The sequence below is a fragment of the Ornithorhynchus anatinus genome, chromosome 9, assembly GCF_004115215.2.
Source record: "Ornithorhynchus anatinus isolate Pmale09 chromosome 9, mOrnAna1.pri.v4, whole genome shotgun sequence".
Classification (NCBI taxonomy): Eukaryota; Metazoa; Chordata; class Mammalia; order Monotremata; family Ornithorhynchidae; genus Ornithorhynchus; species Ornithorhynchus anatinus.
In genome coordinates this window covers 20,669,237-20,687,233 of record NC_041736.1, presented here as the reverse complement: position 1 = coordinate 20,687,233, position 17,997 = coordinate 20,669,237, and the positions used below count along the sequence as shown (strand labels likewise).

The following is a 17,997-nucleotide window of genomic DNA, read 5'->3' as shown; positions in this document are numbered from 1 at the left end:
TTCCTTCCTTCCTTCCTTCCTTCCTTCCTTCCTTCCTTCCTTCCTTCCTTCCTTCCTTCCTTCCTTCCTTCCTTCCTTCCTTCCTTCCTTCCTTCCTTCCTTCCCCTTCCTTCCTTCCCTTCCTTCCCCTTCCTTCCTTCCCCTTCCTTCCCCTTCCTTCCCCTTCCTTCCCTCTCCTTCCCCTTCCTTCCCTCTCCTTCCCCTTCCTTCCCTCTCCTTCCCCTTCCTTCCTTCTCCTTCCCCTTCCTTCCTTCTCCTTCCCCTTCCTTCCTTCTCCTTCCTTCCTTCTCCTTCCTTCCTTCTCCTTCCTTCCTTCTCCTCCCTTCCTTCTCCTCCCTTCTTTTTCCTTTCTTCCTCCCTCCCTTCCTCCCTCTCTTCCTCCCTCTCTTCCCTTCCTTCCTTCCTTCCTTCCTTCTCCTTCCTTCCTTCCTTCTCCTTCTTTCCTTCCTTCCTTCCTTCCTTTTAATTGAGCGCTTACTTTGTGCAGAGCACTGCACTAAGCGCTTGGAATGGACAAATCGCCAACAGAGACAGTCCCTGCCCCTTGACGGGCTCACAGACTAATCACGGGCTTACAGACTAATCATGATGATGATAACCGATAATGATGGTATAATGCTGGTATTTGTTAAGCGCTGACTACGTGCAGAGCCCTGTTCTAAGCGCTGGGGGAGATACAGGACAATCAGGTGGTCCCACGGGAGGCTCACAGTGTCGCCTTTTACAGATGAGGGAACTGAGGCCCAGAGAAGTGAAGTGACTTGCCCACAGTCACACAGCTGATAAGTGGCAGAGCTGGGATTTGAACTCATGACCTCTGACTCCCAAGCCTGGGCTCTTTCCACTGAGCCACGCTGCTTCTCATAATAATGTTGGTCTTTGATAAGCGCTTAACTGTTACTCATGCATTCATTCAAGAGTATTTATTGAGAAGCAGTGTGGCTCAGTGGAAAGAGCCCGGGCTTGGGAGTCAGAGGTCATGGGTTCGAATCCCAGCTCTGCCACTTGGCAGCTGTGTGACTGTGGGCAAGTCACTTCACTTCTCTGGGACTCAGTTCCCTCATCTGTAAAATGGGGATTCACTGTGAGCCTCACGTGGGACAACCTGATTACCCTGTATCTACCCCAGCGCTTAGAACAGTGCTCTGCACATAGTAAGCACTTAACAAATACCAACACATTATTGAGAAGCAGCATGGCTTAGTGGCAAGAGCCCGGTCCTGGGAGTCAGAGGTCATGGGTTCTAATCCCAACTCCGCCACTTGTCAGCTGTGTGAGCATGGGCAAGTCACTTAACTTCTCTGTGCCTCACTTATCTGTAAAAAGATATGAAGACTATGAGCCCTATTTGGGACAACCTGATTACCTTGTATCTGCCCCAGCACTTGGAACAGTGCTTGGCACATAGTAAGCGCTTAACAAATACCAACATTATTATTATTATTATTATTCATTCAGTAGTATTTATCATCTGTAAAACAGCGATTGAGACTGTGAGCCCTATGTGGGACAGGGACTGTGTCCAACCCGATTTGCTTGTATCTATCCCGGTGCTCAGTAAAGTGGCTGGCACATAATAACAGCTTAACCAGAACCATAACCAGTAAATACCATAATAATGATAATCATTATTATTATTATAAATAAATAATCTCGGCTCTGCGCAGCGTGGCTCAGTGGAAAGAGCACGGGCTTTGGAGTCAGGGCTCATGAGTTCGAATCCCAGCTCTGCCACTTGTCGGCTGGGTGACTGTGGGCAAGTCACTTAACTTCTCTGTGCCTCAGTTCCCTCATCTGTAAAATGGGGATTAAGACTGTGAGCCCCACGTGGGACAACCTGATTCCCCTATGTCTACCCCAGCGCTTAGAACAGTGCTCGGCACATAGTAAGCGCTTAACAAATACCAACATTATTATCTGCTGTGTGACCTTGGGCATTTCGCTTAACTTCTCTTTGCCTCCACTGTAAAACGGGGATTAAATACTCCCCCTTCCTATTTAGACTGAGAACCTCATGCAGGAAAGGGATTGTGTCCCACCTGATTAACTTGTATTTACCCCAGCGCTTAGGACAGTGCTTGGCACACCGTTAATGCTTAACAAGTACTATTAAAATTATCATTTTTATTATTATCACTATTATGATGATTTAGTCCTTCGGACTCCTAGGCCCATGCGCCGTCCATTAGAATATGCTGCTTCTGGAGTTTCAAAGAAGAACAGAGGTAAGACTAAGGTGGAGAACGCATAATTAGGTGTTAGAGGGCTTTGTTTTCTTCGCTGTGTGATGTTAATAATGTACAGTAATACCAATTAAAGCACCGGCTCTTCTTCAAACGTCGTTCCTGGTGTACCGAATCTGCAGTACACGCAGAAGCCCCGGGGGGTTCAGCATAAAATTAAAAAGAAATTAGTAGCCTGGAAGGTAAGATTTGGTCCCGATCCAAACCTCCAGGCAAACCCATTTTAAACGGTCCCTGACAGATGTTATCTTCTCTTTTTCAACAGGTCATTAAGGATGGTGATTGTGACACCTCCCTCCATAGGCCATCCCAGTGTTTCAGTCACCCTCCCAACCACAAAGTTCTCCTTCACGGATAACTAAGCTCTCTCCGGTAAATATAAATCTATTTCCTCTTATCCAATCCTCAGGGGACAAGAAGGCTAACGTTTCAGCATCCACTAGCATAAAAACCCTCCATGCTCTGGAAAACAGTTTTTAGACTGTGAGCACGTTGTGAGCAGAGATTGTCTCAATTTATTGCCGAATTGTACTTCCCGAGCTCTTAGTACACTGCTGTGCACACAATAAGCGCTCAATAAATATGATCGAATGAATGCATGAATGAAGAAAAGCAGCGTGGCCTTGTTGACTCCCAAGCCCAGGCCTGGGAGTCAGAAGGAGCTGGGTTCTAATCCTGCCTCTGCCACTTGTTTGCTCTGTGACCTTGGGCAAGTCACTTAACTTCTCTGCCCCTTCCTACCTCATCTGTAAATTGGGGATTAAGACCGTGAGCCCCGTGTGGAACCGGGACAGTGTCCAACCTGATACCTTGTACTTACCCCAGCTCTTAGTACAATGTCTGGCACATAGAAAGTACCTAACAAATTCCATTAAAAATAAATCACCCCCTAGGCTTCTCCTAACAGGACATTTGTAAGAGGGGTCTGAACAACATTTTGTAGAAAAAGGATTATTCCCCTCCTCTTGTATGCCACACTCCTAATACATCGCTATGTAGGTACTTAATACAGTGCTCTGCATTGTAAACACTCAATAAACGCCATTGATTGATTTTCAATCAAGAGTATTTATTGAGCTCTTACCGTGTGCAGATCAGTAAGGGAAGTACATTGCTGAATCACATTCAACTCATAGCCCATGCAACTCCCCTGTCTTTTTCCTGTTGTTGTCTTTGCCAGGATTTTCTCATCCTGTTTATTTCATTTTCCTTACTGAATTTCAATGTTTTTGAAGGCCATTTTGGCATTTTTGAGACTTGAAATCAATTTATTTATCCTCTCTACCTTTCGTCAGAGGCAAGTATTCTCCAAAAGCTTGGGCAAATTACCTTTTTGTGAGGGGGTTTCCCTGCTGTAAAATGTAGTTGATAATACACCAGTTCTAAGCGAAACCTGCTGCCCCTTTGGGGAGCAGCCTCATTTTCACACTCTCATTCATTCATTCATTCAATCGTATTTTTTGAGCACTTACTGTGTGCAGAGCATTGTACTAATTGCTTGGAAAGAACAATTCGACAACAGATGGAGACAATCCCTTTCCCAATAAACCGGCTTACAGTCTAGAATGGGTAGACAGACAACAAAACAAAACAAGTAGACAGGCATCAATACCATCAAAATAAATAGAGTCATAGAGCTATGCACATCATTAATAAACTAGAGCAATAAAAAATATATGCAAATATGCACAGTGCTGAGGGGAGGGGAAGGGGGTAGAGCAGAGGGCGTGAGCAGGCGGAATGGGGAGGAGAGGAGGAGCAGAGGGAAAGGGAGGGCTCAGTCTGGAAAGGCCTCCTGGAGGAGGTGAGCTCTCAGGAGGGCTTTGAAGAGGGGAAGAGAGTTAGTTTGGAGGATGTGAAGAGAGAGGGCATTCACACACACACACACACACACACACTCGCATTTGCACACACAAGCACACACCCAACCCAGTTCCTTGCCCCTCCCCGGGGCAAATAATGGGCAGAAGCGGCTATCACAGCACTTAAAATATTGGGAAGGTTGTGGCCGTCTGGACTCCTGATGGCCCTGCCTGAAGCAGCGAGAAATCAGAGGATCGATCCCACCATGGACCACCGCCTCGGAGGAGCCTAAGGACCCCCGCCTCAGGGCATTTACATTTACATAGATGTTTGCATGTGTAAGAACCTTTACATTTGATTTCCCTTTTGTTATTTTCGCCGTTTATTTATTGTCTGTCTCCCCCTTTCAGACTGTGAGGCCGGCCGTTGTTGGGCAGGGATTGTCTCTGTTGCCGAATTGTACATTCCAAGCGCTTAGTACAGTGCTCTGCACACAATAAGCGCTCAATAAATACGATTGAATGAATAAGCTGATCCCTTGTTGTTGTCTTTTTGGCCTCCCTCAGCGTCTGTCCGAGTCTCTTGTGAGACGCCATCCATTTCTCAATCATCACGCATATTCCCCAGCGCTCAGTACAGTCCTTCACTCATTGTGAGTTCTCAATAAATGTTCTCCAATGGAGGGATTTCATGTATCGAGGTAAATTAAATCAATCACATTTACTGAGTGCTTAGTGTGGGCAAGGCACTAGACTAAGCGGTTGGGATTGACTGACTGACTGAGAATACAACACAATATAGCAGACACATTCCCTGCCCACGACGAGCTTACAGTCTAGAGGGGGAGACAGACATTAATATAAATAAATCAATTTTGGATCTCTACCTAAGTGCTGTGGGGCTCCGGGTGGTGGTGAGTGAAAGGAGCAAGTCAGGGTGATGCCGGAGGGAGTGGGCGAAGAGGAAAGGAGGGCTTAGTCAGGGAAGGCCTCCTGGAGGAGATGACATAACATATATCCTCTAGACTATGAGCTCGCTGTGGGAAGGGATTGTCTTTATTGCTGTATTGTCCTTTCTCAACCGCTTAGTATAGTGGTCTGCACACAGTAAGTGCTCAATAATACGATCGAATTAATATAACATATATAAAATACATACATGAACATTATAGCACAGTTGTATTCATAATTATGTTAAATTTGAGTTTGTGGAACTCGGTGTGATTTAAAAAAATTCCAATACAGATTGCATTAAAATAGATTCCTCAGAGGTGGAATTCCCCATTAGGTGTAGTGTAAACTAGTCCATTAGAAGCAGCGTGGCCCAGTGGAAAGAGCACGGGCTTTGGAGTCAGAGGTCATGGGTTTGAATCCCGGCTCTGTCACTTGTCAGTTGTGTGACTGTGGGCAAGTCACTTCTCTTCTCTGTGCCTCAGTTGCCTCATCTGTAAAATGGGGATTAAGACCGTGAGCCCCACATGGGACAACCTGATTCCCCTGTGTTTACCCCAGCGCTTAAAACAGTGCTCTGCATATAGTAAGAGCTTAACAAATACCAACATCATCATTATTATTATTATTCATTAATGTATGGCCTAAGCCATGCCAACCTGTCCACTTTGGCACATGCAAAGTTTCATAAATATTTTTAACTTTCCAGGCATTGTGTGGGGAGAAGATACCCTAATGGAATATTTGGAGAACTCCAAGAAATACGGTCCCTGAACTTGTGATTTTGGGTAGTATTAAAAAAAAGACTGAAAGAGTTGATCTTACCGCACATTTGAAAAAGGAAAGATCCCATGAGATGATGTTGCAACTGAGATATGTCACAAGACAAATTTCTCAGATGTGAAATATTACACGTTAAATTATGTTTCCAGCCCACAGTGAGCTGACAGTCTATGAAAATGTGATGCCTTGAATCAATTTCTAAAAAAATCTAGATTCAGTAAGGGTTGAAATGTGTTCACCTGTGGAGCTGATGTCTCAACACGGGCATCTGATTTCTGGAAAAGTGTCTGTTTCGGTTTGGATGAAGGAAGTGTTGTTTTATTCAATTAACATCAAAGTGTGAAATGTGGGAAGAGTATTTATGCCGAGCTGAATTAACTGGGCAATGACATGTATGGCAGAGAGCAAACAGAGAGAACTGTTCAGAGTGTGGTCTTTTGAGAGATAAAGCCTACTGAGAGAAGCAGTTTGGCTCAGTGGAAAGAGCACAGGCTTAGGAGTCAGAGGTCATGGGTTCTAATTCCGGCTCTGCCACCTGTCAGCTGTGTGACTGTGGGCAAGTCACTTAACTTCTCGGTGCCTCAGTTACCTCGTCTGTAAAATGGGGATGAAGACTGTGAGCTGCACGTGGGACAACCTGATCACCTTCTATCTACCCCGGTGCTTAGAACGCTGCTCAGCATGCTTAACAAATACCAGCATTATAATTATTATTATTATTAAAGCTGTGCTACTTGTACTGGTTTTTTTTTACTCTAGTGAGTAAAATACTTTGGGGAGTAAATAACCCAGCCTTGATTCTTGCCACTCATCAGAACAGTTTATTTCTCAAAGTGGGAAGTTAAACAGTAACATCTTAGGTCTGTCTTACTGGGGATCAAATACTTTTTAGGTGTAATTTGGGTTGTTAGTTGGGGAGGTCCCAGCCCAAGCAGGGGGCTTTAAAAACTTTTCAAAGGGGACTAAAGCTGGCCAAAAAAAAATCCAGAAATTGCAGGGAAGGACAAGGACCCCAAAAGGGAAGTGGGGGAAGAAGGAGGGGTGGTTTGCATCTATGGGAATCACACTAACCACGACGACCGGGGAGAGGGGCACAGCCTAGCTAGCGGGTGCCCCGGGGAGCCCCCAGTGCCCCCCCAAAATGCCAAGTGGGCAGGAGGGGACACCGACCCTCGCCCCCATCTCCCCGGCCTCATTGCAGGCTGGGTCAGTGGAAAGAGCCTGGGCTTGGGAGTCAGAGGTCGTGGGTTCTAATCCTGCTTCTGCCACTTGCCAGCTGTGTGACTTTGGGCAAGTCAGTTGACTTCTCTGGGCCTCAGTGACCTCATCTGTAAAATGGGGATTAAGACCGTGAGCCCCACGAGGGGCAACCTGATGACCCTATATTCCCCCCCCCCCAGTGCTTAGAACAGTGCTTTGCACATAGTAAGCGCTCAACAAATGCCATCATTATTATTATTGTATCTACCCCAGCGCTTAGAGGAGTGCTTTGCACATAGTAAGCACTTAGATGCCATCATTATTATTATTATTATTGCAGGAGTAGCATTATGACCCAGCACCCACTTAACGACCCAGGGCGCTTCGAATCCCGGCTTGGCCACTTGTCAGCTGTGTGACTTTGGGCAAGTCACTTAACTTCTCGCTGCCTCAGTGACCTCATCTGTAAAATGGGGATGAAGACTGTGAGCCCCACGTGGGACAACCTGATTCCCCTGTGTCTCCCCCAGCGCTTAGAACAGTGCTCGGCACATAGTAAGAGCTTAACAAATACCAACATTATTATTAAACATGATAGATAAATGGGGAATCCGTCAGGCGCTGACCCTGCGCCACACTCTGCACTAAACGCTGGGGACGAGGCCAGACAGTCCAGGGCGCAGGGTCCGTCCCGCGCAGGGTTTAGAGGGTCCATCTCGGTCGGCTTTCCCCCCGCCCCGGCATCGAGGTCATTTATGGAGCCCTTGCGGCGTGCGGGACACTGTACTGAGCGCTGGGAGTTTGAGGAGGGGGGGAGGGAGGGAGGAGTGTCAGGGGGAGGCTGGAAAGACGGACTCTGGAGGGGGAGCCCTCTCAGTCGTCCTCGTCTGCGGGGAGCCGCGGGGCAGACCCCTCCCTTCGCCCCGCCTCCTCCTCCGCGCCGCCCTCCCGGACTGCACGTCCCTCCCCGACTGCCTGCCCCTCTGCCGACCGGGGAGCCGGGAGATTCGCTCCGCTTCGGTGGGGTCCGCTCCGGTCCTGCCCGGTCCTGTCGGGTCCGGTGGGTCCTGTCCGGTCCTGTCGAGTCCGGTGGGGTCCTGACCGGTCCTGTCCGGTCCGGTGGGGTCCGGTGGGGTCCTGCCCGGTCCTGTCTGGTCCGGTGGGGTCCTGACCGGTCCTGTCCGGTCCGGTGGGGTCCGGTGAGGTCCTGCCCGGTCCTGTCGGGTCCGGTGGGGTCCTGTCCGGTCCTGTCGAGTCCGGTGGGGTCCTGTCCGGTCCTGTCGGGTCCTGTCCGGTCCTATCCGGTCCGGTGGGGTCCGGTAAGGTCCTGCCCGGTCCTGTCGGGTCCGGTGGGGTCCGGTAAGGTCCTGCCCCGGTCCTGTCGGGTCCGGTGGGTCCTGTCCGGTCCTGTCGAGTCCGGTGGGGTCCTGTCCGGTCCTGTCGGGTCCTGTCCGGTCCTATCCGGTCCGGTGGGGTCCGGTAAGGGCCTGCCCGGTCCTGTCGGGTCCGGTGGGGTCCGGTGAGGTCCTGCCCGGTCCTGTCGGGTCCGGTGGGTCCTGTCCGGTCCTGTCGAGTCCGGTGGGGTCCTGTCCGGTCCTGTCGGGTCCTGTCCGGTCCTATCCGGTCCGGTGGGGTCCGGTAAGGTCCTGCCCGGTCCTGTCGGGTCCGGTGGGGTCCGGTGAGGTCCTGCCCGGTCCTGTCGGGTCCGGTGGGTCCTGTCCGGTCCTGTCGAGTCCGGTGGGGTCCTGTCCGGTCCTGTCGGGTCCTGTCCGGTCCTATCCGGTCCGGTGGGGTCCGGTAAGGTCCTGCCCGGTCCTGTCGGGTCCGGTGGGTCCTGTCCGGTCCTGCCCGGTCCTGTCGAGTCCGGTGGGGTCCTGACCGGTCCTGTACGGTCCGGTGGGGTCCGGTGAGGTCCTGCCCGGTCCTGTCGAGTCCGGTGGGGTCCTGACCGGTCCTGCCCGGTCCTGTCGAGTCCGGTGGGGTCTTGACCGGTCCTGTCCGGTCCGGTGGGGTCCGGTGAAGTCCTGCCCGGTCCTGTCGGGTCGGGGGGGGGGGGTCCTGTCCGGTCCGGTGAGGTCCTGTTCTGTCCAGTGGGGTGCTGTCCAGGGGGGTGCTGTCCGGGCCGGTGGGATCCTGTTCTGTCCGGTCCGGTGGGGTCCGGTGGGGTCCGGTGGGGTGCTGTCCGGTCCGGTGGGGTGCTGTGGGGTCCGGTGGGGTGCTGTCGGGTCCGGTAGGGTGCTGTCGGGTCCGGTGGGGTGCTGTCGGGTCCGGTGGGGTGCTGCGGTGTCCTCGGGGTCTTGGCCGGGTCCGGGGGGGGACCCCGGCTCCCCGGAGCCCCGCATCGCCGCCGCCGCAGCAGGCCGGCGGACCCCGCACCGACGGGGGCACGGGCGAGGGCACGGACGGGGGCACCGCCGCACGAGGCTCCTCCGACGGGATGAACACGGACGGGGGCACCGCCCCACCGGGCTCCAAGACCAGGATGGGCACGGACGGGGGCACCGGCCCAGCCGCCTCCAAAGACGGGATGGGCACGGACGGTGGCACCTCCCTAGCAAGCTCCTCGGACGGGCCGGGCACGGACAAGGGCACCGCCCCAGCCAGATCCAAACCCGGGCCGGGCACGGAAGGTGGCACCGCCCCAGCGAGATCCAAAACCGGGCCGGGCACGGACGGTGGCACCGCCCCACCGGGCTCCAAAGAGGGGATGGGCACAGACGGTGGCACGGCCCCAGGGGGCTCCAAAGACGGGATGGGCACAGAGGGTGGCACCGCCCCACCGGGCTCCTCCGGAGGAGGAGGGGGTCCCCGGGGCGGCTGGGGGCTCCGCCGCAGGGCTTCGCAGAAGGAGCTGCGCAGGACCTTCGCCCGCTCGAAGGCCTGCCCCGCCACCAGGACCTACGAGGAGCCGGCGGGGGTGTCGGCGTTGGCAGGGCCCCAGGAGCGGCCGGGCGGCGGGCGGAGGCGTGCCATGCTGCGCAAGGCCAGCTCCCTGCCGCCCACCTCGGCCCACATCCTCAGCGCCCTGCTCGAGTCCCGGGTCAGCCTGCCCCAGTGCCCGCCCACCGCCCTGGACTACAAGTGCCATCTGCGGCGGCACAGCCAGCCCCACTTCTTCCTGGAGCTGGTCAAAGACGTGTCCAACGACCTGGACCTCACCAGCCTCAGCCAAAAGATCCTCGTCTTCGTCCGCCTCTTGGTGGACGCCCACCGCGGCTCCCTGTTCCTGGTGGAGGCCACCGCCGCGGGCAAGAAGACTTTAGTGGCCAAGGTCTTCGACGGGCAGGCGGGCACCCCGCTTCGGCCCCACGGCAGCGCCCACGACCCCAGCGAGGTCCAGGTTCCCTGGGGCCAAGGCATCGTAGGCTACGTCGGAGAACGCGGCGAGACGGTCAACATCCCCGATGCCTACCAGGTAGGGCGGCCCACCGGGCCCTCACCCCGGCCTCGCCTCGAGGACCCCCTGAGATTTTTCATCGGTCGGTCCGTGTAGTACTTGGTGAGCACCCACCATGTGCAGAGCAGTCAGTCGTATTTAGTGAGCGCTTACCACGTGCAGAGCACTGTACTAAGCATTTGGGCGAGGACGGTAGAACAATGAACAGACCCATTCCCAGCCCACAGCGAGCACTGTACCAAGCATTTGGGCGAGGACGGTAGAACAATGAACAGACCCATTCCCAGCCCACAGCGAGCACTGTACCAAGCTCTTGGACAAATGCGATAGAAGTAGAAGGCCCAATCTCTGCCCTCCAGGGGTTTATAGTCCAGCTGGGGTGGCCGACCCTAAAATACTTTACGGGCTAGGACGGAGGAGGAAAAGTTAGTATCGAATTAACATGGTATCAATATCAATCGACGGTATTTATTGACTGCTCACTGTGGGCAGAACACTGTACTGAGCATTTGGGAGAAGATGATAGAACAATAAAGGGACACATTCCCTGCTCTTGGAAAAGTGCAAGAGAAGTAGTAGGCCTGATCTCTGCCCTCCAGGGCTTTACAGTCCAGCAGGGAAGGCCGACTCTAAAACACTTTACAGGCGAGGATGGAGAAGGAAAAGTTAGTATTGAATTAACGTGGTATCAGTATCAGTGGATGATATTTGTTGACTGCTCACTGTGGGCAGAGCACTGTACAAGCGCTTGGGAGAACAGACAGAGTTGGTAGACAATTTCCTGCCCGCAACAAGCTTACAGACTTAGAGGCGGGGGAACCCCTCTAAGGTGTGTACATAAGCATAATAGGAGGTTGTGAGTTCACGAGTGCTTCGGGATTGAAGTGGCAGTTGCGGGAGAGGTATAACCTTTTCAGAGATCTTCATGGTTGGGAAGAAACAGGAGGATCCCCAGGATTCTTCCAAGGGACACAGTGATTAGCAGGAAACCCACCGGAAGGATGCCAAGATGTTCCCGTGACTATGAGATTATGGATTTTTATGGGAGCCTATTGACCAAAGACAAGGAAATCCCGCTGAGAGCTCCAGTGTTCTAGAGCCTTCCGGATGTGGAAGCGATCATAGGTCTTAAAGAATAATGTCACCCTGGGCCAGGACACAGGCTCCCCTGATCTCTTCCCTTAGGAAACCCAACCAACCAGTCAGAGACTCTGGATGGGCACCTCTCCCCAGAAAAAGTCAGTGGGAGCAGGCGAACACAGAAGGTGGTTGCCCACAGTCAGTTTGGGATGTGGTTACTGTGCCTTAAGATGAAAAACATGCCCATGGCTCATCCAGCAGCATGGGGGAAGCAAGCCTGTGTGGGCATGGTAAACTCTGGTGGCATTCCCTGGGATTCCTGTGGTATCCTAATTGAGTGCCTACTGAGAGCAGGGCACTGTACTAAGTTCTTGCCAAAGAACCGCGGAAGCACAGGACACATTTCCTGCCTCTAAGGAGCTTACACTCCAGAGGGTGTAAGGGAAGGTTGTAGGGGTGCAGCTGGCGGGTGAGAAAACCTTATTTTAGCTCCACTCGAGTGTGCAAAGCTCCTGTTGGCCCAGACCTCAGTGCCCTAAGTGCAGGACCAAATTTGGATCTCCTCTGGCTCACCAAAGGGATGCCTGGGCTACTCTTCGAAGGAGATATTCCTTCAGCTCTCCAGAACTTCTAGCCGGTGTTCTAGACCCTGCGGAGCAGCTCCTGAACTCTAGTTTCGGACAAATTTTCAGTCGTCCGGGAACCCCCAATCCTTCCTGTTACGACCTCCATGCCCTGTATCGCTCCTCAAATGAAAAAGTCAGAAATGGGCAAGGGTTTCCCTGGGGATTAAATCCTACTCCTTCGTACCTCGACTGTGAGTCCCATGTGGGACAGGGACTGGGTCCAAACCGATAACCTTGTATCTACCCCACTGCTTAGATGTGTGCTTGGCACACACTAAGTGCTTAACAAAACCACATTATCATTATTATTATTATAGCGATTAGAGGTTGCTGGGAAGAGAGAAAGGTGCTGCTAAGATTGCTAAAGCGGGTGCCGAGAGGGGATTCTGCTAATGTGTAGTGCTTAGCTAGTCTCCCACCTTCTTCCTTTCCCCCAGTCTGACCCACCCCCGCCTCCTCCGGTCCCAGCTATAAACAGTTGGCAAAACTCTGCCCCAGAGAAGAACACAATCTATACCTTTGTAGCTTGCAGTGGAGTAACCAACCCCTTCTACATTCAGTAGAAGCTTCTTTTATTCTGCAAGAATCTTCTGAGGTCTTTCTAAAGTCCAAAAGCCAAGGATCTTCACGGCTCCAAAAGTAATCCAGGGCTTGGAAAGAGAACCTCCTTCCCTCAACGTGTTTTGGATTAGAAAAGGGGTTTCACTCTTTAACTCTCCTCTTTTGGATCCTTTTTCTAGGGATTTATTTCAAAGTTCATAAGGTGACTCTCAAACAGCAACCTTTGTTTTTGGACTAGATGGCATCCAAAGAAGACATTTTCAAAATAGTCTGCCCTGATTAGGCACTCACGGTGGATCAGGAACTACTAAAATACCAGGAGTTTGCATCCATTTAGTTCTTTTGCTTACCCTTATTATCAGTGATAATCCTTTGCATTATCCTTATCAGACTCCTTGTCATTAAATTAACAGCCATCTAAATTACTCTGTGCCTTTACCTTCCATAATCAGATATTACTTAGCCAGTCGAAGCTATAAGACATTAAAATTACATGTGTAAGCACTTCGAAATCTCCAGGTTAAAAGAGAACTCATGGCTTCATTGCAAACATCCTGCTTGAGTCTACATATTGTATGACTTCAGTTTTTTAGAAAGAATCAAGACTACTTTTTCTTGGAGCAACAAAAGTCATAATTTTGTAACTGTTACATGATGAGTTTCAGTGCTCAATTGCTTGTTAATCATAAAGATTGCTCTGCTTCTGAGAATGTGGGAGGCAGCTAGGTAGAAACTTTACTCTTTAAGCAATTAGCGTGATCAGTGATACACTGCATTTTAATGAAACACATTTTTAGAGGTTTGCTTCAAAATTTTGTCCAAGACACTAGGTAAAACAGATCGTGGAGGTAAAGAGATAAGGGTGTGGGTTTTCTACTCGTGGAGGTAAAGAGATAAGGGTGTGGGTTTTCTACTTTATGACTTTCTTCTAGCATTCATAAAATCAAACCAAAGGGTTACTAAAGGGCATAGTAATTTAAATCACAAGAATCGTAAAATACTTAATTGGCTGGAAATGAGAAAAGCCTTATGTAGCCACCTAGATGGGCTAATATAATTCAGAGTCTCTGCTGTTTATCTTCAGGCCTCCCGGTTTGTGTATAAAGTTTGTGTATTATTAACAGAGGGGGATGATTATGCATTTGAATATAATAAATTTATTGCCCTAAAGAGATTCAGAGTGCTGCAAGCACTCCGGTGACAGATGTTCCTTTTCAGACCATTCTTCACACATCAAATAAGGCCCTTTAAATATGAATAGGGAGTGTGATATGATTTTTCATAAGTGGTGCTAATGATGTTACAGATGTTTGATCAGCTGTGAACTTGGAAAGGAAGGTGGTTGTGTGGGGTGAAAAAAGTATGAGGGCAGAAGCATTGATTTCTACACTGGGCCACCCAAGTTGCATTTGAGAGACTCACTGGGTTAGAATCCGGTAGTTTAATAAAGATGGGAGAGATTGTTGAGCCGTGTGGATAGTTTTTAAAAAGCTGCCAGGGCACAGGTGTTTTCACCTCATCTGGCACCCTCCTCCTGCCGAAATCCAGGGTGCATGAACATAGTGTGCCCAAGCTCCCGTTCCCACCAGGGAATGTGTATTCTCCGGGCATGAGGAGGGAAATAGTCCGATGGCCCCTTCCGGGTAAGCAGAGAACCATCTGCTACCGGGGATGGTTAATGAAAACCTCCCCACTCAAGGCCTCCCTGGGAAATCTGGGGACCCCTCGCCTTCTTCCCCACCCGCCGATCGGTGGAGAGCAATGACAGGCGAGACTCAAAGGAGAGAGTCGTTGCTGCTGTGCTGCCTCCACAGTCCCTGGTGGAACAAACTCAGGGCAGTCCCAGGCCACACGTCCAATCAATCAATCACTCAATCATTGAGCCAAAAGAAGGGGCTGACTGGCTCCCAGGGCATCAGGAGGGCCTAGTCTGGGAAGGCCTCTTAGAGGAGGTGGGCTTCCAATAAGGCTTTGAATGTAGGGAAATTCTGTTGGATGTGAAGGGGGAAATTCCCGTCCAGCTGAGCCCATGGGTAGATACGCCAAGGTCCCTAAATCTTGCGAAGGCGCAGATCCCGTCTTCCCTCCGTGCATCCTTTGTGGTCAGATCGGGACCCCTCCTCTAATTCATTCAATCGTATTTATTGAGTGCTTACTGTGTGCAGAGCACTTAAATAAGTGCTTGGAATGTACAACTTGGCAACAGATAAAGACAGTCCCTGCCCAACAACAGGCTCACAGTCTAAAAACAGCAGTCACACTCAAGGGACCTTGGTGGGGTCATATTTGGGGTAGTGTGGAGGGAAATATCTGTGATAAATAAAAATAATAATACTGTTGGTATTTGTTAAGCGCTTACTGTGTGCCGAGCACTATTCTAAGCGCTAGAGTAGATTTACAGGGTTAATCAGGTTGCTCTACATGAGGCTCATAGTCTTCATCCCCATTTTACAGATGAGGGAACTGAGGCACAGAGAAGTGAAGTGACTTGCCCACAGTCACACAGCTGACAAGGGGCAGAGCCAGGATTCGAACCCACGACCTCTGACTCCCAATCCCGTGCTCGTTCCACTGAGCCACGCTGCTTCTCTAAGCCACTGTTCTGCAGCCTCCCCCCGCCCCCAGCCCCACACCTTGATTTTATCACCGCTGCTCCCCAGTTCATAAAGAGGCCTGGGAATGGGGGAGAGGTTGGGGGAGTCTTCGAGAGGCAGATGCACTGCCAGTGGAAAGTGCAAACCTAGTTTTCCATCTCATGCAAAGTTGCAGATACATTTTCATTAAAAAATATTTGAGGTAATTTGAAAAAGTACAGTTGAATGATAGCAAAGACAAAGTAACTCCATGGGAAAAGAGGCTCTCTATTTAAAGGCTCCAATCAAATTAGGTCATTTCATGCCCCCCAGTTTCTTTAAAGCTGTAAATGCTTTTAAAAAAAGACAAATGAGCTTATTTTCAGTGAAGAATGTTCTTGGCCACAAATCTGTCCACATCGAGATAAAGTATGAAAGCCATCAGATTGTGGATGGTAGACGTTTTCACAAATCACTTTGTATTCACTCAAAATAACTCCACTGCGTGATTTAGAATGGGTATGTTCTATTTTAGCTACTTGATTTAATATTTAATTCTATTCTCTACCCATGATTGCACCGTGCATTTTGGACAATCGTTTCCTAAATACATATCAAAAGAAATGATAGTGTTTGAAATAAGTATTAAAATGTGAGGATTTAACAATTTTCTGAACTCAAAGGCATTCAGCTCTAAGGTCTCATTAGGCTTTGTCATTTGAGCTGGTTTTCCTATGCTGTACAGCTTCACTGCACAGGGAACAGAGTATTGTTTGGCCTCTGCCACTGTGAATCCTCAAACAAGCCATCCATAGCCTCATCATTCAATTTTTGAGATGGTGTTTTTAAAAACAATTTGGATCAAGCAGTTGGAACAAAATCATTTCTAACATCTCTAACATTTCTAACAACTAACATCCAAAACCAAGTGAACCTAAAACTCCGTGTTTCTGAATGGCATTCAGATATTCAGCCAACTAGATTAGGTAGAGAACAGAATCCTCCTGTGACGTCTGTTGACTTTTTATTAATTAAAAGGAATCAAGCAATCAGTGGTATTTACTGAGCACCTTCTGTGCGCAGAGCATCGTACTAAGCGCTCGGAAGAGGATGATATAACAGAGTTGGTAGAAACGTTCTCTGCCCACATGGTCTAGAGGGATAATAATAATAATAACGGTACTTATTAAGTACTGACTTACTACATGCCAGGCCCTTTCCTAAGTGCTAAATTAGGTAAAAGATAATCAGCATCACAGAGGGGCCTAATCCCCATTTTACAGATGAGAAAACTGACATACACAGAGATGTTAAATGACTTGCCCAAGGTCACACAGCAGACAAGTGGCAGAGCCAAGATAAGAACCCAGGTCCTCTGATTCCCAGCCCTGTACTCTTTCCACCAGACCACACTGCTTCTATAACATTTTCTCCTACCATGCCTCACCCTATTCTTTTCAACCAGAAAAGGTTCAAATATCATTTTTCTACAGTTTAGCCTGACTCAACCACCATCAATCCACTTTAACCAGTGTTTTAAATAAATCCATCATGGGGCCTATGGCTTATAAACTTATTTTCAATGACCAAAGGTCAGTGATAGTCCCTGGTCAAAATTGCAGTTCCTGGTTTAATGAGTTCACAATGTTATGGGCTTGCAGCAAACTAGTGTGGATGATTACATACTTGAGTTTTAATAATGGCTGCTATGGAATTGGGCACTGTAGACCTGGGATATTCTGAAGAGATTTTCATAGAGTTGCTAAGGTTACCAACCTGAATTAACTTCTGTTATTGCTAGTACTGGTAAATCTAGGAGTGAGGTATGGAGTATGAATTGTAGCTATAATCCTGTATCCAAATAACACCTGGCTTGAGGTGACTTGCTTCACCAAGACATTTTATGCAGAAGTGGAGATGACTCTTAGATGTCTTTTTTTGCCCCATCTCCAGGTACCTGAGCATGGTATCTTAATAATAATAATAATAGTTAAGTACTTACTCGCCCCTCAGGGTTGAACCTGAGAGTGGAATTTTCCTCCAACTGGGAAAGACACAGTTTAAATTAGTGTCCTCTGAGGTCAAGGGACCATGTGAAGCCATCAGAGGGTCCCAAATTTATAGTCCGGGAAACTTCCCACCCGGCAGGAGATCCTCATGGGCCTGAAGGGAAAAAGGGAAACTTGCTCAAATTTTGCTCACTTGAAAGTTTTTCAGTACTGGTGGTAAAAGACAAGGAAACAAAATGGGGTGAATAAAAACATATTTTAAATGGGGAAAAAATACCCACTGAATCTCCTATATTTAATTATAAAATTAGCAGCTCAACATTAAGTAGAATTAATCATAGCACAAAAACCCACGGCCCATCAGCATCAAGCTAGCTTCTGCCTCAGTGCTTGTGCAGCCCTCTAATAAAAGGGTGGCGAAGCATAAACTGAGACGTCTGTTTAGGACATCAATGAAATAGCGGTGGAGTCAAAGCCTTGGATAATACCAGGCTGAGAGCCCAAAGGGAGGAAAAAAACTAATTTAATTCTCTGTCCTGGTCATAATAAATTGTCATTTGAAATCGCTAAGAGATGAGAAGTGCGGTAAACCTCTCAAGAGCTAGCACGGTCGGTTTAGGTACCCTGGAGGTGACTAACACTGCCTGTCCTGTTGTCCCTGGCTCTGAGAGTTTAGGAAGCCCTCCACCTGACCCCCCCAGACTCCCTCCGTCCAGCCTCAGGTCACTGGCCACTGCTCCATATCTAGCACTGGTCTGTGAGATTAATACAA

At 49.5% G+C, this 17,997-nt stretch overlaps 1 protein-coding gene across 1 annotated transcript; it reads right to left on the bottom strand.

The window, feature by feature from the left end:
* Positions 1-7,852: 7,852 nt before the first annotated feature.
* Positions 7,853-9,952, bottom strand: LOC114814282 (basic proline-rich protein-like). Its single transcript, XM_029072258.1, has 2 exons — positions 9,882-9,952; positions 7,853-9,830 (listed from the first exon to the last, which is right to left on the bottom strand). The coding sequence occupies exons 1-2, from the start codon at positions 9,950-9,952 to the stop codon at positions 7,853-7,855; spliced, it is 2,049 nt and encodes a 682-aa protein (XP_028928091.1).
* Positions 9,953-17,997: the final 8,045 nt, after the last annotated feature.

Excerpts from the sequence above, each read along its gene's own strand:
- LOC114814282 (XM_029072258.1), bottom strand. The coding sequence starts at position 9,952 with ATGGCACGCCTCCGCCCGCCGCCCGGCCGCTCCTGGGGCCCTGCCAAC. Across the intron at positions 9,831-9,881 it reads GACACCCCCGCCGGCTCCTC|CTCCTTCTGCGAAGCCCTGC; the intron begins GTAGGTCCTGGT and ends GGTCCTGCGCAG.